Genomic DNA, 22,399 nt, shown 5'->3' with positions numbered 1-22,399 from the left:
AAGGAGAGATAGAGAAGAGGGACCTAGGACAAGATTTAACTCTCAAGGGTGTACTCCCAGTGACTTACATCCTTTAACTAGATCCCCTCTCTAATCATGTCCTCACACTCTGAATTAATTCATCAGTGTAAGAATCCATTAGTTCTGAGCCCTCCAGTCATTCCTCAGAGACTAGATCCACCTGGTGGGACCAAGGCTTCAACACAGAGCTCTTTAGGGTGACTACTTCTGTCCAGACCACAGTCCTTCTCATTATGAAGAAGCTAGATTATGCTTACAACAAGCACACAAGTGTATGCATACACAATATACATACACTCTTCTTTTTAAGTTCTAATCTTAATAGAAGGGAGGCAGTTAGCTAAATTTGGAAATGTAAGTTTTAGAAAGGACATACTTACACATGCTACAAACTTGTAGTCACAGCAACTGGGAAGGCTGAAGAGGGAGGGTCACGAGCCCAGGATTTTGAGGCCATTCTGAGCAACATACTGAGACTATCTTAGAAAAGAAAAGAGACATATTTTACTGTATGAATATTTACAGAGTGACTATAAGCAAAATTAATAGATACTTAGAAGAATATTTGAAAATGTAGGATGAGATAGAGAAGTTTAAACTCAGTAATAGGGAATGACCTGAAAGAGAGAATACAAAGCAATTGCAGAGCAAAGCTTGGGGATGTAAATAATCAACATTTCATGAAGAACATATTCTAGGACCAATACATAATGGTGAATAAATTCTCAGATTTTATTATAGTCAGGCAAAGCTTTTATGATAGTATTGTGCCCAGAAACTTGAAGCCCCCCCTGATAGCCAGAGACCAAGGATCAATGCAAATTGCAATGAGTCATTTATTGACGAGCTCGAGCATGGGTCTCTGCGCACTGATAGTCGAGTGCAGACCAGAGACCCCAAGCACAAGATTACAGCACCTTTTATACATTTTTTTGGTAGGGGGAAGGCCCCAGCAAGTAATAGCAACAAATCAATACGCCACACGGGAAATTTATACTATAATTCCATTAAATGATTGGTGCAATACAAAGCAGGAAAGGGGTCGTGGCTAATCATTGGTCAGTCTAGCTGGCTGTCATTCTAGGAGGATGGTTTTATGCCAGATGTGAATCTAGGGGGATTTCCATGGTAATGGACTTGTGATTGGTTGACATCTGCCCTAGTTTGCTGGCCCTTACAAGTCCGACCTTGTAGGTACCAGATGGCTACTATCTCTAGCTCCTGGCTTGGAATGTGTATACTCCTTACTACAGTGTAGCTCAGTCTGGGAACCAAGGACAAATGGGTGGTTGTAGATTAGTCACAAGGACAGCAGTTTCATTTCTCAGGATTTTAGCAGGCAGATACACCGAAGTAGAAAGGCAAGTTAAGGAAATACAAGTATAACCATCCAAATGAATACAAGTATGAAAATACAAATGGCTAACATAGGTTTATAGAAAATATATAGATATTTTCTATGCTCCTCAGTAGCATCATGTCATATCTGATTGATGGCAAAAATTAAGAAAATCTATAATCTATGTTACCAGGCTCCTTCAGCGCTTTGGAATGTGTGAATTGGTACAGCTTTTTTCAAAAGCAGTTATACATTATAATTCTTTTTTTTTTTTTTTTTTTTTTTTTTTGCCAGTCTTGGGCCTTGAATGCAGGGCCTGAGCACTGTCCTTGGGCTTTCTCAAGGCTAGCGATCTACCACTGGAGCCACAGCACCATTTCTAGCCTTTTTCTATAGATGTGGTACCGAGGAATTGAACTCGGGTCTTCATGCATGTTAGACAATCGCTCTTACCACTAGGCCAAACTCCAGGCCCCATTATCCTTTAATAATCAAATATATACATCTTTTGTTACATAGAACCACTCATAATAATGAGAAAAAAAAGTGCTCCTAAATGAGGGTATATTTTAAGAATGTTTGTTTGTAGCATCAGTATTTAAGGTGGTGGTGGGGGGCTCTTAAGTTTAGAAATTAATGGGTTACTAAGTCTGTGTAAAAACCTGTACCATGGATTCATTTGCAACCAGTAAGTAGGATGCATTAGAACTATACTAGTAGTGTTTTAGGAATTTCTTTTATTTGTTGTAGAATGAGAAAACTTATAGAAGAGTCGGTAAGATGACAGTATTTGATAAACAATGACGTTTCTCCTTGTAGTTTTTTTGTTTGCTTGTTTTGGGAAATACATGTCAAGAAGATGACAAAGTATATTGCAGGATAGAATGAATAAAGTATACCACTGAAAAAAGTGCTGTGATCACATTTATGCATATGCATGAATGTAAGAAATGAAAAATAGAAATTCAATGTCACTTTATTGTCAAAATTTTAGGAGAAATTTTTTTAAAGAATTTATTAATGTTGATTTTTACATCATATTTTAAATGACAAGTTTAACAAACAAGTGGTCAAGGGGGAATCTCTATTTACAATCACGGGGACTTAGTATTTAGAACTTAATCAAAATTAGGCTAAGGGTTTGTATGTCATAGAAACATATTAATTTAAGAAATAAAACATTATGTCTACAGAGTCATAGGTTTTTATATCTATATAGTGATGTTTATATTTCCATTACCATGTCCATAGCTTTGGGTATGCAGTTATGGAGTCCTTGCTCTTGTACTCTTTGGATTTAATAGCCGCATATTAGGTATACCATGCGACTTTTGTTCCTTAGGTCTTGACTTGTCTCACTCAACATGATTCACTCTAGATTCATCCACTTCCCTGCGAATGCCATTATTTTATCTTGTCTGTTGGCTATGTAGAATTCCATTGTGTATATATACCACATTTTCTGTATCCATTCATCTGCAGTAGGGCATCTGGCTTGTTTCCATTGCCTGGCTATTGTGAATAGTGCAGAGATGAACATAGCTGAGCAGGTGTCCTTGTAATTTGTGTCATATGTGTGTTATGACAAAAGTTCCACTAATTCACACCTAGAAGAAAAATTTCATGCTAAAAAAACACAGAACCTCCTTCGAAAAATAGTAAATGGAAATTTTCAAGTTAACCTTTAAAAATTAAATGTTGATTTGAACTGTCCACAGTAACAGTTCTTCCTTCTGTTTTAGGTCACTGCAGACGATGAACATAACAGCAGCCTTCTGCCTCAGGTTATTCAGTGTTTCGCATGTCCAAGTTGTTTTCTTCTTTTTAGCAACAAAGATCAGTGTTTGAAGCACATGTCTGGAAAGAACCATTTTCATCAGAGTTTTAAACTGGGCGGTATGTTACTCTCTTCTGCTAATACATATTTCTCATTCTTGTTATAGTAGTTTTAGAACCTGAGTATTTCAGATTTATTTTTCAATTCTTTTTAAAATAAGGAGTAAATAGAACTTGGGAAGAAAAGATTTAGCACATTATTTTTATTGTATTTATAATAGCTGGTAAATAGACTGTTTCTGTGCTTTGACATTCTAAATATGAGATATAATTTGTATAATATTTGATTACATGAGCATTTATTTTCTCTATGTAACTGATGCTAAGAAAAGGAGGGAGGATAAAGGTTTGGCCATTCAAATCCAGATTACTTTGTAACCTGTTCTCTGTTCTATCTTTCAGGTAACAAGCCAGTGGCATGTCCAATATCAGTTCCATCTTTTGCAAAGAAGCTTTTGATCTCTCTGTGCAGAGATGTTCCATTTCAAGTCAGGTGTGTAGCCTGCCACCAGATGCTGCGCTCACATATGGAGCTAACTGCCCACTTCAGGTCTGTACAGGTCTTGGCTTGGCTGTCAGGAAGCCTTGCTGAGTTTGCACTAGTAGAAAGATGCCGAATCTTTCCATCCACCATTCTCGTGTGTGTGTGTGTGTGTGTGTGTGTGTGTGTGTGTGTGTGTGTGTGTGTGTGTGTGTGTGTGTGTGTGTGTGTGTGTGTTTTGGTATTGGGCCTTGAACTTGGCTTTTTTGCTCTAGGCATATCAACTCTTCACTTGAGCCACAGTTTAAGTCTTTTGCGGTTAGTAAGACATAAGAGTCTCATGGAATTTCCTGCCCGAGATGGCTTTGAACTGTGATCCATAGATCTCAGCTTCTTAAGTAGCTAGGATTATAGGTATGAGCCACTGGCACCTGAAACCCTGCTCTCCTTATAATGTGAGACTACACCTTTTCCTGGAAATTCACCAGATTTTATTAGAGGCACTAGAGACCTAAGGAAAAGCGATATTGCCTTGAATACAACCTAGCTAACACTTGTGTTTTTGTGTGTTGTGTATGTTGCCCAAATAAAGGAGGAGAGGGTTAGAGTAATACCTTGACTTTAAGATAACTGGAAGTTATACATATTTGAAAATAAATTTCCCCAAAAGATTCCAATGGGGTTTTTTTTTTGTTTTTTCCATCTTTATGACAGATATTATTATTACTATTATTATTTTGTAGCAGAATTTGGACTCTGAGTCTTTTTTTTTTTTTTTGCCAGTCCTGGGCTTGAGCTCAGGGCCTGAGCACTGTCCTTGGACTTTCTCAAGGCTAGAGCTCTACCACTTGAGCCTCAGCACCACTTCCAGCTTTTTTCTATGTATGTGGTACCGAGGAATCGAACCCGGGTCGTCATGCATGCTAGGCAAGCACTTTAACCACTAGGCCAAACTCCCGGCCCTGGACTCTGAGTCTTATACTTGTTATCCAGGCACTCTACTGCCTTAGCTTTACTCCCAGTTCCTTGTAAGGCTTTAGTTATTTTTCAGATGGAGTCTTGTACTTTTGCCTGGCTCCAGTCTTAGACTGTATCTTCCCTATGTAGCTGTGATTAATAGCAGCAGCCATTGTGTTTGGACCATAATGAATTTTTCTTCTTTATTATCTTTAATTATTTTTTTTGCCAGTCCTGGGGCTTGAACTCAGGACCTGAGTACTTTCCTTGGATACTTTTTGTTCAAGGCTAGCAGTCTACCGCTTGAGCCATAGCAGCCAGGGCTTCGTGCATTCTAGGTGAGCATTCTACCACTAAGTATGCTCCTGGCCTATCTATAAATATTTTAAATAGTTGTACAAGCAGGTTTCAGTTGAACTTGTATGTTTATGAACGGTGTTCATTTTTGGAGACAGAATCTCACTGTTACACAGGTTGGCTTTGAACACATGAGTCTTTTGTGTTAGCCTCTTAAGTGATGGGATTTCAAATGTGGCCAGTAGACCTTATAATGGAAATTTGACACAAGACAGTAAGGATACTAAATCACTTGACCCAGTTCTCAGAAGTTTACAGCACATGACTGTAAGCACAGTTTAGAAGCAAAACAGCAAGACATAGAAATTATTTCATCTTATCTGTAAATACTTCAAGTTAGAGCAATAAATGATAAGGACGCTTTTTTAAAAATAAACTTTAGTCAGGCCCTGGTGGCTCACGCCTATAATCCTAGCTACTCAGAGAGTCTGAGATCTGAGACTCAGAATTCAAAGCCAGCCTGGGCAGGAAAGTCAATGAGATTCCCATCTCTAATTACTAACTGATAACTGAGAAGTAGAGCTGTGGCTCAAAGTGGTAGAACATTAGCCTCGAGCTAAAAATACTCAGGGACAGGGCCCAAGTCCTTAGTTCAAGACCCATGACTGATAAAAATATAAATAAATCTTCAGAAATTTACCAGTTTCCTAATATTAAGTACCTAGTGAAATACCAAGATTTCTTGGTTATTTCGTGAAAATTTTATAGGTTTTTTGTTGGAATTATGATGTCGTCTTTATTCTCCCTCTCTCCCTCCCTCCCTCCCTGCTAGTGCTCTACCACTCATTATGCTAGAGCCACAATTCCACTTCTAGGTTTTGGGTTGGAGATGAGTCTCACAGACTTTCCTGCTTGAGTTCACTTCAGATTGTGATCCTTAGGTCTCATCTTCTTGTATAGCTAGGATTATAGGCATGAGCCTTTAGCACCAGGTTTCCTTCCCCAACCTCTGGCTTTGTTAAAAATGTATTAAAATGTTTGCATTAGCAATAGTGGTAGAGCGCTTTTTTTTTTTTTTAAGCACAAGGCCCTGAGTTCAATTACCTATTAAAAAAAAAATCAGTTCTGTGAAATGAAATACAAAGGATGGTATAATAAATACCCATGTTTTGTAGCTTTATTAACTACAGTAACCGTTTCCTTTTTTTTAACCTGTCATTGGGCTTTCTTAAGGCTAGAGCTCTACGCTCTACCGTTTGAGCCACAGCACTACTTCCGGCTTTTTTCTATGTATGTGGTACCAAGGAATTGAACCCGGGTCTTGATGCATGCTAGGCAAGCATACCACTAGGCCAAACTCCCAGCCCTTATTTTTCTTTTCTTTATGCTTTCTCTACTCTTATTTTTAAACATTTTTTTTGCTTGTGAGATAAACCCATTAAAATATGCAAGCTTAAACCTTGGTTGTTACTATTTTATTTTTAATTTAATTTAATTTTTTTTTGGCCAGTTGTGGGACGGAACTCAGGACCTGAGCACCGTCTTTGGGGTTTTTTTTCTCAAGGCTAGAACTCTATCACTTGAGCCACAGCACTGTTCATGAGCCTTTACACTCTTCCACTTGAGCCACAGCCCCACTTGCAGCTTTTATTCCTGTTTACTTTATGATAAAAGTCTCATGTACTTCACTGGCTGGGCTGGCTTCAAAGAGTGATCCTCAAATCTCAAGCCTCTTGAATAGTCAGAAGTGCAGATATATGCCACTGGTACCCAGGAAGAGAGAAATCTTTTAATGCCATTAAATATAATTTGAATTGCTTTCTTGGCTTGTTTTTGTTTAGGCAATATATTTTCTTTTATTTTATTTTAATTTTAAATCTTAAAATTATTTCATTTTTTTAAAAAGTACCTTTATATTGTATAAAAGCTTATTTGGTTATTTGAAATAGGATAGGGAAGGGGGAAAACAAGATGAGGGGCGAGGGTGGGAGGAGGGAAATGGGGACAAAGACATGAGAAAGGGTATCAATGTTTGTGAAGTAATGCACCTTCTATCTGATAAATATAAGTAACTTCTATTAATTACAATAAAAATATATGATAAAAGAGTAGCTTTGATTTTTATTTTTCCAGTATCACATTTTTGTTGATTTATAAACAAAATAGCATTTAATTTTATTTTTATCTTCTGTTTGTTTTCTGTTCTTGAAACTTTTTTGGGGGGGGTCACTTGTGGGGCTTGGACTCTGGACCTGGCACTGTTCCTGAGCTCTTCAGCTCAAGGCTACTGTCCTACTCATTGAGGCACAGTGTCACTTCCGGTTTTCTAGTACTTAATTGGGGATAAGAGTCTCATGGTCTTGTGTGCCCTGACTGCCTTTTTTTTTTTTTTTTTTTTTTGCCAGTCCTGGGCTTGGGCTCAGAGCCTGAGCACTGTCCTTGGACTTTCTCAAGGCTAGCACTCTACCACTTGAGCCTCAGCACCACTTCCAGCTTTTTTCTATGCATGTGGTACCGAGGAATCGAACCCGGGTATTCGTGCATGCTAGGCAAGCACTCTACCACTAGGCCAAACTCCCAGCCGCCCTGACTGCCTTTGAACCTCCATCCTCAGACCTCAGCCTCCTGAGTACCTAGGATTACAGGTGTGAGTCATCATGCCTGGACTGTTCTGAGTTTAATTTTCTTATCATTTTCTGGATTGTTTTTTTTTTTTTTTTTGCCAGTCCTGGGCTTGGGCTCAGGGCCTGAGCACTGTCCTTGGACTTTCTCAAGGCTAGAGCTCTACCACTTGAGCCTCAACACCATTTCCAGCTTTTTTCTATGTATGTGGTACCAAGGAATCGAATCCAGGTCTTCGTGCATGCTAGGCAAGCACTTTAACCACTAGGCCAAACTCCCAGCCCCATTTTTTGGATTTTTAAGCAAAAGTTTAGATTGACTAGAGCTTTTTTTTTTAACTATTATTATTTAAAGATACACATTCTCTTTCATCTGTGATTTACCTGTATTTACCAGATTTGGATAAGTTGAAATTTCATTTTCATTCAGTTAAAATTATCTTTTCCTACCATATAGTTATTCATAGTAGAATCATTATATGACCCAGCAATTTCCATTTTTAGGAATACAGCAAGTAAAAGACATAGGCTGACACAAAGACTTCTATACAGTAAAGTATATTAAAATCAATTCTTTATTTTAGAACTAGGTAGTGCATATTGTAATCTCAATACATAGAAAGCAGAGCAAGAGAATTATGAATTGAAAGCCAGTTTATATAGTGAAACCCTAAGAAACAACATAATTTAAAAAAGAATAAGTTGAAGCTGGCACAGTGGCTCACACCTATAATCCTAGCTCTCAGGAGGCTGAGATCTGCCTATCGTGGTTCAAAGCCAGCCTGGGCACTACAAACCATGAGATTCTTAGCTCCAATTAACCACTAGAAAACTGGAAGTGGCACTATGGCTCAAGGAGTAGGGCACTAGCCTTGAGCTGAAGAGTTCAGAGACAGTACCCAGACCTAGAGTTCAAGCCCCATGACTGACAAAAAAAAAAGAAAAAATTGGTTGCCCAGAATCTTAGTGTTCTATGTAGTGTAATCATCTCGGAGAATTGCCGAATAGGGTCTTGTGTTAATAAACTTGTTACTGAATTTAATTTTCTTAAGTTTGAATACTCTTTATTTTTTGTGCTGATCCTGGAGCTTGAGCTCAGATCCTGGGCACTGTCCTTAAGCTTTTGTGCTTAAGGCTAGCACTCTACTACTTGGTTCGCATTTCAGCTTCTGGTTTTTTGGGTAATTAATTGGAGTTAAAAGTCTCACAGACTTTCCTGGTAGAATGGCTTTGAACTGGTCCCAGCTCTTGAGTAACTTTTAATTACCTGACTCTAGCTTAAACTCTTAATGTAAGAATTAGACAATATAGGAAATATTTGGGGTGACAGAGTATAATATAAATAGCCTTCATCTTTGTGCTTAAGTATTGTTGGTTATATTTTAAGTCTTGTTATAGAAAAGCAGAAATTATATTTAGATAATCTTAAGAGGTCTGTTTTGTTTTGTTCCATTTAGGGTTCGTTGTCGAAATGCTGGACCTGTAGCTATAGCTGAGAAAAGCATTGTCCAGGTTGCCGAAAAGTTCATATTAAGAGGCTATTGTCCAACTTGCAACCAGGTCTTTGTTGATGAGGCTAGCACGCAGACTCACAAGCAGAACTCAGGACACAAAACTCGAATCATTAACTCGGTAGAAGAATCCATCTTACTTTATTGCCACAGCAATGAAGGGAATAATGCTCCTTCTGACTTGAATTTGTTGCTCAGTCAACCAAAATTTTCATCACTTAAACGAACTATGTCTAGTAAAGAGTCCAACTCCCAGGATTGCAGTACCATTCCAAAGAAGAAGATGGATTTAACAGAGAAAAGCAGTGAAGGTGTGGTTTGTGTTCAGAATCCAGTGTTAAGAGTTAAAGCCTGGCTTTGTGAATGCAGTCAGCGCTTCTCAAGTGAAGATGCAGTAGAAAAGCATGTCTTCTCAGCAAACACCATGTGTTACAAGTGTGCAGTCTGTGGAAAGGTATGTGAGGATTCCGGGGTCATCCGTTTACACATGAGCCGGATTCATGGAGGGGCACATTTAAATAACTTTATTTTTTGGTGTCGAACATGTAAAAAGGAGTTGCTAAGGAAAGAAGCGATCATGGCACATGTGACTGAATTTCATAACGGGCACAGGTATTTTTATGAGATGGAAGAGACAGAAGATGAACCATTGTCATCATCGTCTTTGGTGAGTACTTTGACTGCTAACAAATCTCCACCTATCACCGTTATTGATCATCTCTCCACAAACAGCCCTCCACGGGGCAAATGGCAGTGCCGTATCTGTGAAGAAATGTTTGATTCCCATGAATGTGTGAAACAGCACTGCATGTCTTTGTCAAGTCACCAGTTTCATAGGTACAGCTGTAGCCATTGCAGAAAGACTTTCCATAAAATTGAAACATTATATCGGCATTGTCAGGATGAACATGACAATGAAGTAAAGATTCAGTACTTCTGTGGGCTTTGTGATCTCATCTTCAATGTGGAAGAAGCATTTCTGAGTCATTACAAGGAGCATCACAGTGTAGACTATATGTTTGTGTCAGAAAAAACAGAAACATCAATTAAAACTGAGGCTGACTTCCAAGTAATAGAGACCAGCGACCTCTTAAGCTGTGGTTGCCATGAGAGTTACATCTGTAAGAACAACAGAAAGGAGGATTATGGTAGATGTCTGCAAACCATGCTAGCCAAAGGAATGCTGTGGTTTCGCTGTAGTTTGTGTTCAGCAACAGCACAGAAGTTGGCTGACATGAACAGTCACCTCCATCAAGTGCACAGAGCACAAAGGATGGCTCCGGAGGAGCAGCAGTATGTGATCAAGTGTGGCACCTGCACCAAAGCATTCCAGAACTCTGAGAGTGCCCAGCAGCACTTCCATAGAAAACACATCTCTGCAGAGACACCCAGCACCTCTCTTGTCAAACGGGAAAAAGGAAGCCTGAGCAAGGTGGCAGCGAGTGCCTCAGATGTGGAGAAGAGACTCAAGCAGGCAGTGGTTCATCCAGTATGTTCAGATATGGAGAACAGAGCTGAGAATGACCTTAGTGGTCAGAATATAGGTAGGGTTTTCACAACTATGCAGATTCTGTATATTAATACATGACCAGAAGCAGGTATTTATAAAAGGAGTTTGTGATCAAATTAGGAAGTATTCTGATTTTTGTTGTTGGTGGTGGTGGTGGTGATAGTGGTGGTTGTGGGGCTTGAACTCTGGGCCTGGGCACCCTCCCTGAGCTCTTCAGCTCAGCTACAGTGTCACTTCTAGTTTTCTGGTGGTTAATTAGAGATAAGAGTCTTACAGACTTTTTGTGCCTGGGCTGGCTTTGAACCACAAGCCTCATATCTCAGCCACCTGATTAGGTAGGATTACAGGTGTGAGCCACCAGTGTCCAAGTAAAGTTGATATGGCCCATATGGGGATCAAACCCGTGACCTTGGCGTTATTAGCACCAACCTGTAACAAACTGAGCTAACTGGACACTTGTACTACTATTTTTTTTTGCCAGTCCTGTGGCCTGAGCTCAGGGCCTGAGCACTGTCCTTGGGCTTTCTCAAAGCAAGCATTCTACCACTTGAGCCACAGCACCACTTCTGGCTTTTTCTATGTATGTGGGGTGCTGAGGAATCGAACCTGGGTCTTCATGCATGCTAGGCAAGCGCACTTACCACTAGGCCAAACTCCCAGCCCCAAAACTTTTTTTTTTTTTTTTCCCAGTCCTGGGCTTGAGCTCTGGGCCTGAGCACTGTCCTTGGACTTTCTCAAGGCTAGAGCTCTACCACTTGAACCTCAGCACAACTTCTGGCTTTTTTCTATGTATGTGGTACTGAGGAATCAAACCCGGGTCTTCGTGCATGCTAGGCAAGCACGTTACCATTAGGCCAAACTCCCGGCCCCCCATGTAGTACTCTTTTTAAAAAACAATCTGATGCAAATGCAAGCTGGTATATCCAGATTTAGATTTCACGGAAAGACTTACATAGATAGAAATGGACATGTACAGAGTAACAGTTTTGTTTATTAGGTCTCTGCTGTTATATAATTTATTTACGAGTCCCAGGGCTTGAACTCAGGGTCTTCAAACTGTCCCCAAGCTTTTTTTGCTCAAGGCTAGCATCCTGTCACTTGAGCCACAGTGCCACTTTTGGCATTTTCTATGTGGCACTGAGGAATTGAACCCAGGGTTTCATGCATGTCAGGCATGCTGGGCGGGCACTCTACCACTAAGCCACATTCCCAGCTCTCTACTTCTTTCAGACTTAAGAAATAAAGAGCTGGGGCTGGAACTGTGGCTTTTGTGGTAGAGTGCCCGCCCAGCATGCACAAAGCCCTGAGTTTGATTCCTTGGTATTACATATACAGAAAAAGCTGGAAGTGGTGCCAGGGTGCCAGTGGTTCATGTCTCTGATCCTAGCTATTCAGGAGGCTAAGATGTGAGGATCGAAGTTCAGAGCCCTCCTAGGCAGGAAAGTCTGTGAGATTCTTATCTCCAGTTAACCACCAGAAAACGGGAAATGGTGCTGTGGCTCAAAGTGATAGAGCATTAGCTTTGAGCTGAAGAGCTCAGGGACAGCGCCCAGGCCCAGAGTTTAAGTCTATGATCAACAACAACAACAACAAAAAAGGAAATAAGAATGTTTATTAAAAAATAGTTACTGAATTTATGTGATGTTTCTTGTTCTCAGAGGAAGAACTTGAACTTCATCTACCAGATTTGAATTCCCTGATAGTATCTTTTAGATTCAAGCAATGAGAATGTTTATAGAAAATCCTTACTGAATTCATGTCTCTTGTTTTCAGAGGAGGAAGTTGAACTGCCAGATCTGGATTACCTGCGAACCATGACTCATATAGTCTTTGTAGATTTTGATAACTGGTCCAACTTCTTTGGCCATCTACCAGGGAATCTTAACCAAGGCACATTTATTTGGGGCTTTCAAGGTATGGATAATAAGGACCATTTAAAACACCTTTCCTAGGATATGGTTCACTCCCGAAGGTTTCTTTGATCATCCCTGTGTAGAACACAAGCACATAATCTGTGCCAGGTTGCCTATACTCTAGCTACACAGGAGGCTGAGACTTGGCAAAGCCAGCCCAGACAGACAGATCTGTGACTTTCTCTCCAAACCAGGAAAAACGCTAGACTGAAGGCATGGAACAAGTGGAAGAACAACCCGCAGTGAATAAAGTACAAGCTTGAAGTCCTAAGTTCAAGCCTCAGTGACTTACCAATTTTTTTCTATAAAAAGAGAAGCAAACAGGCAGACAAATTTATTTCCTTTTTTTTTTTTTTTGTACTAACCAAAGCAGATTTAGCTTTTCAGCTGTGTTCTCTTAGCTGTAGGATTTGTGTTCGTTTTAACAAGGCACAGCTGTTTTTTTCAGGTCATTTTTGCTATTCATGTGTGCCAGCAGCCCTATTTGTATCCATCTATAAATCATTGACTCAGACCTGGAATAGAAGTTCTGTGGTTTACAGGGGTTTTGTATAGTGTCTGATGTAGTTCATGTTTTAGAATTGAGAGTAAAGACAGAAACACAGTGCCCTGGATAAATTAGCTCGTATAATGTTTTAATCAAGTCTAGCTTTGCTGATTTTCTACCATTCTCCCCTCTACCCAGCCTTGCTATACATGTAAAAGCAGAATTTTTACATTGTTATAGAATGATGCCCTGCAAAGAATTTTTGCACTCAATATTCCTCCCCCACTTTTCCCCTTTCTCCTACCCCTTTAGTCTTGTTCCCTCATTTTCCCCCACTTATATTATTATTTTTTTGTGTGGGTCATGGGGCTTTGAACTCTGCCTGGGCGCTGTCCCTGAGCTCTTCAGCACAAGGCAACCGCATACCCTTGAGCCAAGCTCCACTTCCATTTCCCATTTTCTAGAGGTAGTTGGAGATAAGAGTCTCAGGTCCTTTTTTTGTGTGTGTGTGTGTGTGCCTGGGCTGGCTTTGAACCGATCCTCAGATCTCAGCCTCCTGGGTAGTTAAGATTACAGACATGATCCACCGGCCCGGGCTTCTCCCTTATTTTGCCCAGGTCCAGCCTAAGATCATGATCCTCGTACCTCTGCCTCCTGTGCAGTAAGGATTACAGGCGTGTTACAATATGCTCCCCCGCATTTATTACTTTTGACTACATATTCTTGTGAGTTTTCACATCAGTGGGCAGATTCAAAGAAGTTAATCTGCTTTCCTAAGATTGTGAACTAGCATATCTTTTCTGAAATTAATAGGAGGAAACACCAATTGGAAGCCTCCCCTCAGCTGTAAGGTCTATAATTACTTGAACAGGATTGGATGCTTCTTCCTTCATCCTCGGTGTAGTAACAGAAAAGATGCTGCTGATTTTGCTATATGTATGCATGTAAGTCCCTGTTTCATTCACAATGCAATGTAATATGAGTCCCAACCCCCATACTTGAACTGTAGTGATGCTATAGATGATTCTTCAGTGTTAACTTGTGTATGATATCTTCTGCACACATCTGGTTCCACTGAGACTAGAAGGATAGCATAGGCCCATAGCATGTTATTTACAACCTCACCCTATTCCTGATAGGCCCTTAGCTGTTTAGTAGATAAATTACTCTTTGATATCTATGGAAATTTTTGCAATAAATGATCAAGAAATGATGTATATTTGATATATACCAAGGTGCTTTCTCATTTTAACTTCTCAGAGAGGCACCTTAGTAATTGTGGGTTTAAACAGAATTTGCACATAGACCTACCTACCTTGTCATTTAGAGAAATGCCTGGCATGGTACCCAGTTGATAAGAAGTTTCCTGCTTAAAAGATTTTATGGGCTGGGAGTTTCACCTAGCATGCACAAAGACCCAGGTTCAATTCCTTGGTACCACATACATAGAAAAAGCTGGAAGTGGTGCTGTGGCTGAAGTAATAGAGTCTTGAGAAAGCCCAAGGAGAGTGCTCAGGCCCTGAGTTCAAGCCCCAGGTCTTAGGCCCCCCCCCCAAAAAAAAAAAGATTGTATGTCTTACTGATACTAGCTATGCTACATAAATGGATTAACTGTTGCTTATGCAACAGTTTTGCAAGGTGCTGGGGGCTCACTCCTATAATCCTAGTTACTCAAGAGGCTGAGATCTGAGAATCACCAGACAAGACAGATAAAACCAATAGACTTTTATCTCCAGTTGGTCAGCAAAAATTAAAAGCTGGAACTAGAGATACGGTTTAAGTAGAGTACTGACCTATAAGTAGTGTACTGACCTAACATGAAAAAGCCAAGAGACAACTTTAAGACTGAAGTCGAGGCCCCACCCAGTACAGGCACAAAAATGAATGAAAACAACAGTAACAACGAAACTACACAATATTTCCTTTTCCCTCTTGTGCCAAATTATCTAAATTGCTTTGTGCGTGTTTTCTTTGGTGTATTGCTTATATATAGCCCTTCAGTGTTGCTGCTTTATGTAGAGGCCTCTTTTGGACTTAGGTTTTGCCTTTTCCTTTTTTCTTGTATGGTGCATAAAATAACTTGTAATTGTTGGCATCTTATATTTGATTTATCATTTGTTTATGAAGATGAGGGCAAGGGAACAAACCTAATATACCTTCCTAGGTATGTGTTTATTGTCAAATAGAATGGTTTGAAACTTGGTCTGATTTTTGTCAATCTGTGCTTCTTTTTATTACTTAGGCTGGCCGTCTTGATGAACAACTACCCAAGCAAATTCCTTTTACCATCCTCTCAGGAGATCAAGGTTTTCTGGAGCTAGAGAATCAATTTAAGAAGACTCAGAGGACAGCTCATATACTAAATCCTCATCATTTGGAGGGAGATATGATGTGTGCCTTGTTAAATAGCATATCTGATGCTACCAAAGGTAGGCAGCTGCAGTCACGGTTTAAACTCAGAGAAACCAGTCAGCTTCTGTCCCCGGTGAACTGTTGGCTGGTTACTAACCCAGCCCTCCAAGTTCTCAAACTCTCATCTTTCTTATCTTTACTTCATTTCATTTTTGTTCTTCAGTGTTTCAGAAGAAAGATAATTCAAAATGATTTTTCCAGACCTGCCTTTTAAATCTAGTAGCTGAAAACTATATTCATGTATATTTACATATTTATTGGCTTGAGATATGTTAAATCTCAGAATTCAGATCCTCACTTTGTTTCTGAAATTGGAAGTTTTACCTTCATTTGCCTTTTTAGAAATCAAAGAGCTTATTGATAAGTGAAAACCAGAAAATAGAAATGATAATGTGGTAGCACCAAGAGATAATGAAAACATTCATTCCAGAGGCTGAAGGTGAAATTCTCCCTGTCATACCTGACCAGTCCATTGAGGGGGCACCTCTCCCTTGCTGCTGAGACTTGCTGTCTAGACTCTGCTCAAGAGCAAAGGGAGGCTTCTGTCCAGTGTCACTCTTTCTTAAAGAGCACACTCTTATGACTCACAAGTTTGGATTTTGTTTTTCAGTATCTGAAAGACAGAACAAGAAAATGAAAATTCTGTTAATTTGAATCTATAAGATATGAAAATTATACAGAAACATGAGAAGGGGTATCAGTGTGGGAGAAGTAATGCACCTTCTATCTGGCAAATATAACTGTAACCCCTCTCTATACATTAAAATTTAAAAAGATTTGAAAATTTTTATGAATGACCTCAATGAAAAACAGTAGCTATTTTTTTACATTTTCTCTTGTATAGCTTTTAAATTTCCAGCTTTGCTTGAATCAGGTGTTTTTTTGTTTTGTTTTGTTTTTCCTTTATTTAATACAGGGCACTATGGCTCAAGGGGTAGGATGGTAGCCTTGAGCTAGAGAGCTCAGAGACAACACCTAGGCCCAGAGTTCCAAGTCCAACAAGACAAAAAAGAGAGCCAGGCAAGGTGGCTCACGCCTGTATTCCTAGCTGCTAAGGAGGCTGAGATTTGATGATCGAGGTTCAAAGTCACCCGAGCACTAAAGACTCTTACCTCCAGTTAACTACCAGAAAACCAAAAGTGGTGCTGTTGGTAAAGGGGTAGGGCAGTAGCCTTGAGCTGAAGAGCTCAGGGGCAGTGTCCAGGCCCAGAGTACAAGCCCCACAACCAACAAAAAAATAGAGTAAAATAAATATATATTTATTACTATATTTTGGTTATAAGTGCTTTGTTTTTGTTTCTTTGTTTTTTTAAAGTTCTGGGGCTTGAACTCAGGGCCTGGGCACTGTCCTTGGACACTTTTTGCTCAAGGCTAGCATGCTGCCACATGAGCTACAGTGCCACATCTGACTTTTTCTGTGTATGTGGTTCAGGGGAATTGAACCCAGGGCTTTCTACATGCTACGCAAGCACGTTACCACTCCCAGCCCCCTATAATAAGTGCATTTTTGAGGAATTTTCTTCTAGTCATTTCAGGTTATGAATTCACTTCTGCACATTAGGAATCTGTAATTTATTTAGCAGAATTCTACTCTTCTTTAATATAATGAATCTGGGTGCTATGGTTTATGCCTGATATCCCAGTACTGGGAGGCTAAGGCCGGGAGAATGATGAGTTTGAGATTGACTTGGACTGTATGTGGCTTTTAGGCTAGCGAGGGCTATACTCACAAAAGACAACACAGCAATGATGTAAATAAGGAACTTTTGTGAATTTATGTTGTATCTTAGTGGTCACTTTTCATTCTAGTCTGTTTTTGTTTCTATTGACTAGAATTTTCTTATCCTTTGCTTCTTTTTAAAAAGATGTATTTATTTTATTTTTTGTTTATGTTGTACCAAGGATTGAACTCAGGGCATGCTAGTCAGTCACTCTACCAATAAACCCCACATTCCCAGGCCCTAGTTTTTGCTTCTTTCAAAAACAACAGAGAACTTGGTTTTCTTCAACTCTTTCATCTCCTTTTGTCCTCAGCATTGACTTAATATTCTACAAAATATTTGAATTTTCACTCTTGCCAAACTCCCTTTCCTTTTCTCATCTTGCCAAACTCCCTTTCCTTCTCTCATGCTGCTGTTTGGGGAACATTTTTTTCTTCAGTAGAGATGGTGAACCCTGTGTGGTTTTGCCCCTTTACATTCTGTTTGGGACAAGAGCTATTTATGAGTAGTAGCTCTTCATAGGGAAAGCAGGGTTGGAGGTAAGACAAAGACTGCCATCTGCTGCTAATTCTCTTTGGCAGTCACGTTCAGTATCCATTGTCACCACTTTTGGTAGTACCTGCTATTCTTTATCCTGATTTTTCTTTTCTTTTTTTTTGACTAATACAGTGAACAAAGGGCAGCATGGGATCTCATTGAATGCTGATTTTATGATCTCAGATCTAAGTATCTTAAGGTTTCTTCAGGGTTTTTTTTGTATCAAATATAGGAATTAGTAATATATATATATAAAACTTAAAATGCAGACTGTAAAATTACCTTATGTACCTAGTAAATAGTAGCCCCACAAAAGAAAAAATATGATTCCATATCACATCCCTGTAATGAATGGTTTGAGGGCTGAGGCATGGCATCCCTTTGTCTCCTCCACTTCTCCCATCTGCAGTATAAGTAGATATTTCCAAGTACACAGGACTTAGTGTACTCTGTTGGGACCAGTGTCTACTTCCTTGAAAGTGAAAGTCATTGACAAAGCCCTCATGCTGAATTTATTTTTATTGACTAGGAACATGTCTTAGTCTGATTATGGGCTTACAGTTGTCTGTGGCCTTACTTGTGTTGAATGAGGTGACGGCATTATTAATAAGAGCTGTTATCTATAAAATCACATTAAGTATACAGATTTTTAAACTAATGTTAAAAATTTCCTCATATTGTGACAGTGTAGGTTATTGGTACAGCACCAGGGCCTGTGGTCTAGGCATTGTATAAACTTTCCTCTGCCTGTTATCGCTGCTGTGGGCTATTGCTTTGTTTGCCATCCTGGAAGTCTCCATGGCATCGTTAATTCTGTGCAAAGGTACTGAAAACAGAAGAATCTTAATGATTTTCTGTATTCTACAGGTGGGTTTGATTGAGACACCATCAGTTCAAAACGCAGTGTCGAGCTAACCTTTTTTGCCACAGGCCTTTCATGAAGAAATGAGTTGTTGGATGAGTTATGACATGTAGCTTTGTATTAATCTGAGTCAACATCCTGGGAATTTACTTGGTTCTTAATTTTTTAGGCTTTGTTTTGTTTTTCAAACGGTACAAAACATTTTATTTCTGTGAAGCACTGCTTGAAATATTTGAGGTATTTTGCTAGAGTGGCAGAAGATTTATTTGCCACAACATATCCCTGCAACAAAAGAACATAGTGAGCCAGGCGTGGTAGCTCACACCTGGAATTCTAGCTACTTGGGAGGCTGAGATCTGAGGATTGTGTTTCAAAGCCAGAAAACCAGAGTTGGCGCTGTGGCTCAAGTGGTAGAGCACTAACTTTGAGCGAAAGATGTCCAGGATAATGCCCACACCCAGAGTTCAAGCCCCATGGCTGGCAAAAAAAAAAAAAATACAGTAAGATACACATTTTATGTTTTTATTTATAGCTGGTATATCTTTAATACTTAGTAAATATTTTATTTTTTTCATATTTTCACAGAACCTAATTTACTCATGTTGTATTTCAATTATTTAAACTGACTTGGTCATTATGATCATATGCGTCTATACCTGCTTTGATATAATTTGATACTTACATACATAAACCCACTGAAGTTTTTAGTGAAAAATGGTTAGACAAATATGTGCCAGGTCATAAATAGTATCAAGCCCAGATGATACCAGGTAAGGAGTTTGTACCATATAGTGCCAGTATAAAACCTGTGATGTCACCTAGAAAGATGATGACATATGGTTTTTTAAATATAAGAAACTTTAATTTGTCACCAGTTTTAGAATAACTTGGCTAAAACATTGTTGGATAAGTGGTATAATACTAGTGCGTATAACTAGAAAACTTGGGTATGAGACAAGTCTGAAAATAATGCTTTAAGAGAATATATAACTTACAGCACAGTAACTTTGAGAAATATATTTGCATTCTTACAGATTGTGACAGTGATGATAACACGGGTACAAAAAATGCTTCAGTGGAAGATGACTTCCGATCCACAGAAGGTAACCCAACTGAATTCATTTTCTTTCTTGTATTTTTAAAAATGTCTCCTTTCATCCTTTACCTTCTCTCACTGACTCCATCCTAATAATAGCTCTTTCCATTGAAATGATAGCTTGCCTTTTCTCAGATGAGTTGATTTAAGGCTAACCTTCATTGAGGAAGCTAAAAGGTTGGTTAGCCTGTGATAGACCAATCTTGGACTGGATTCATTGCAATACTGGTTTTATAAATAAAGGTTTAGGATCATATTGTTTTCTTAGAGGCAAACCCCTTCTCTTTCATAAGTTTAAGAGAACTCTTGTGTCACTCAAAGTGTAGGATTTCCTAGCTGTACCTTTGATTGTTCATGTAATCATTTTGTTTGATACTTTGTATAATACTGTAGGTGTGTGTGTGTGTGTGTCTCTGTCTGTCTGTCTGTCTGTCTGTCTGTCTGTGTCTGTGTCTATGTGTGTCTGTCTGTCTGTCTGTGTATCTTTGTGTAGAGGCTGGTCGTGGGGTTTTAACTCAGGGCCTGGTACTGTCCCTGAGCTGCCTTTACTTAGGACTAGAGCGCTACCACTTGAACCAGAACTCTGAGTAGTTCTTTCTGGCTCTTTTTTAGTTAGTTTATTGGAGATAAGAATTTCACAGACTCGGGGCCGGGAGTTTGGCCTAGTGGTAGAGTGCTTGCCTAGCATGCATGAAGACCCGGTACCACATACATAGAAAAAAGCCGGAAGTGGTGCTGAGGCTCCAGTGGTAGAGCTCTAGCCTTGAGAAAGTCCAAGGACAGTGCTCAGGCCCCGAGCCCAAGCCCAGGACTGGCAAAAAAAAAAAGAAAAAAAAAAGAATCTCACAGACTTTCCTGCCTGGGCTGGTTTTGAACCACAGTTCTCAGATTTCAGCCTCCTTAGTAGCTAGCATTACAGGTGTAAGCCACTGATGCATGGGAAATACTTTATAATAAATAACCAGAGAAGATGAGTTAATATATTTTAGAAAATGTCTTTAATTATACTGAATGTATTTTGTGCCTTTGACATTGAAGGAAACTAGTTCAGTGAGAATTATTGTTGGAGATGTATGGGTAGGAATATAGAAGCTGGAAAGCTGGAAAAGAAATGTAGCTGAACACAAACAGGATGGCCCAGTTGATGTGTTTTCTGAACTTTAGTCTTATAATGTATGAAGTTTGACTTGGTACATAGTAGAACTTCACACTATTAGCAATGTAGGAATTTGAGTCTGGTAGTGGACTTGAATCATCCCTTTGATTTAGCCCATTCATTTCCCACTCTCAATTGGCCTGAAACTCACCCAGTAGACTAGTGTTTCTGTGTGCGTGCGTGCGTGCATGCATGCGTGTGTGTGTGTGTGTGTGTGTGACCGTTGTGGGGTTTGAACTCTGCCTGGGTGCTGTCACTGAGCTCTGCAACTCAAGACAACCAACCACCTTACCCCTGGGCCCCTGGGCGTTGTCCCTGAGCTCTTCAGCTCAAGGCTGCCACCTTACCCCTGGGCCAGGGCATTGTCCCTGAGCTCTTCAGTTCAAGGCTCCCACCCTTTCCTTAAGCTGAGCCCCACTTCCTTCCCATTTTCTAAAGGTTAATTGGAGATAAGAATCTCAGAGCTGGCTTTGAACCTTGATCCTCAGATCTGACTAGTGTATATTGAACTTGCAGATCCTTCAATTCAACCTCCTGAGTAATGAGATTAGAGTGTGTGACACCACACCCACAGGAGTATCATCTATTTCTTGTCTTCAACAAGATAAAGAGAACTACTGTTTTGAGGCATATAGACATTGCCTGAGTTATACCTTGGTTCTGCTTACAGTTGTGTTGTATTAAACCTGCTAACATGACTTAATATTTTATTTTTATTCAGTTTGGTCTTATTAATTGTTGAAAACTAGATAATGGGCCGTTATAATGTGGTACCTCTGGAAATCAAGATCATGTTCTTGATTATTCAATGCTGCAGTACAACATTTATTTACTTTTCTGGAATTTTTGTGCAAAAATTTATGTATCATGATATTGAAGTTTAGTTTATGCCTACTTAGTATTCTGACAGAGGTCTCTTTGAATGGCAGGAGCCAAAAACAAAACTGCAGATTAGCATGGTGCTGCTGCCCCCCTTCTAGACCAGGCCCCTGTTAAAACCATAGGCCCCATCAGTGGTGAACTGCAGTCCTGGCTGTCTGTACTCCTGTCCTGCTCAGAGCCATGCCCAGCTTTCTGAATTCTTCCACTGCCCTCAAGCACTTTGCTGTTGTTATTGTTGTTGGTTGCATGGCTTGGACTGGGTTCTGGGCTCTATCCCTGAGCTTCTCTTTGCTCAAGGCTAACACTCTACTGCTTGAGCCACAGTGCCACTTCTGGTTTTGGAGTAGTTAATTGCCTTAGTTGGCCTTTTGAACTATTATCCTCAGATCTCAGCCTCCTGAGTAACTCAACTAAGATGACAGGAGTGAGTGCATCCCAGTGGTGGACACCATGGAGCTTGTGCTCCTTTGGGTCTGGCTTACCTCACTTCATATGATTTCTTCCATGTCTTTCCATTTCCTTACAAATGAGGTGATGCCATTCTTTCTATGGCAGCATAGAATTCCAGTGTGTAAGTATACTACATTTTCTTGAGCTTTTCATCTACCGAGGGGCATCTTAGCTATCATTTTTGAAAAATGCAGTGAACATGGCTGTGCAGGGTGCTTTAGTACTGCCTTGTTTGTAGGCATTTTGGGTCAATGCCCAAAAGTGGATTGCTGGGTCATCAGGGAGCCCTCTGGTTTGAATTCCCTAGTTT

General features: G+C 39.7%; 1 protein-coding gene across 6 annotated transcripts in view; it reads left to right on the top strand.

Moving 5' to 3' along the window:
- Positions 1-22,399, top strand: part of Znf451 (zinc finger protein 451) — a 68,890-nt gene that overhangs the window by 42,986 nt on the left and 3,505 nt on the right. For 5 of the 6 annotated variants that reach the window (XM_090355450.1, XM_090355452.1, XM_090355454.1 and 2 more), the window contains 7 exons: positions 3,103-3,256; positions 3,599-3,746; positions 9,010-10,607; positions 12,347-12,487; positions 13,787-13,917; positions 15,216-15,402; positions 19,540-19,608. In XM_090355450.1, the coding sequence (XP_090211576.1) occupies positions 3,103-3,256; positions 3,599-3,746; positions 9,010-10,607; positions 12,347-12,487; positions 13,787-13,917; positions 15,216-15,402; positions 19,540-19,608 (2,428 nt within the window). Of the gene's footprint in view, positions 1-3,102; positions 3,257-3,598; positions 3,747-9,009; positions 10,608-12,346; positions 12,488-13,786; positions 13,918-15,215; positions 15,403-19,539; positions 19,609-22,399 lie in introns of those variants that run through there. The other variant, XM_090355455.1, reaches the window with a different exon arrangement.

The sequence above is a fragment of the Megascapheus bottae genome, chromosome 22 (assembly GCF_031878675.1).
Source record: "Megascapheus bottae isolate mThoBot1 chromosome 22, mThoBot2.hap1, whole genome shotgun sequence".
NCBI lineage: Eukaryota > Metazoa > Chordata > Mammalia > Rodentia > Geomyidae > Megascapheus > Megascapheus bottae.
Note: the sequence above shows the minus strand (reverse complement) of the source record. Positions and strands in the feature narration are given on the sequence as shown.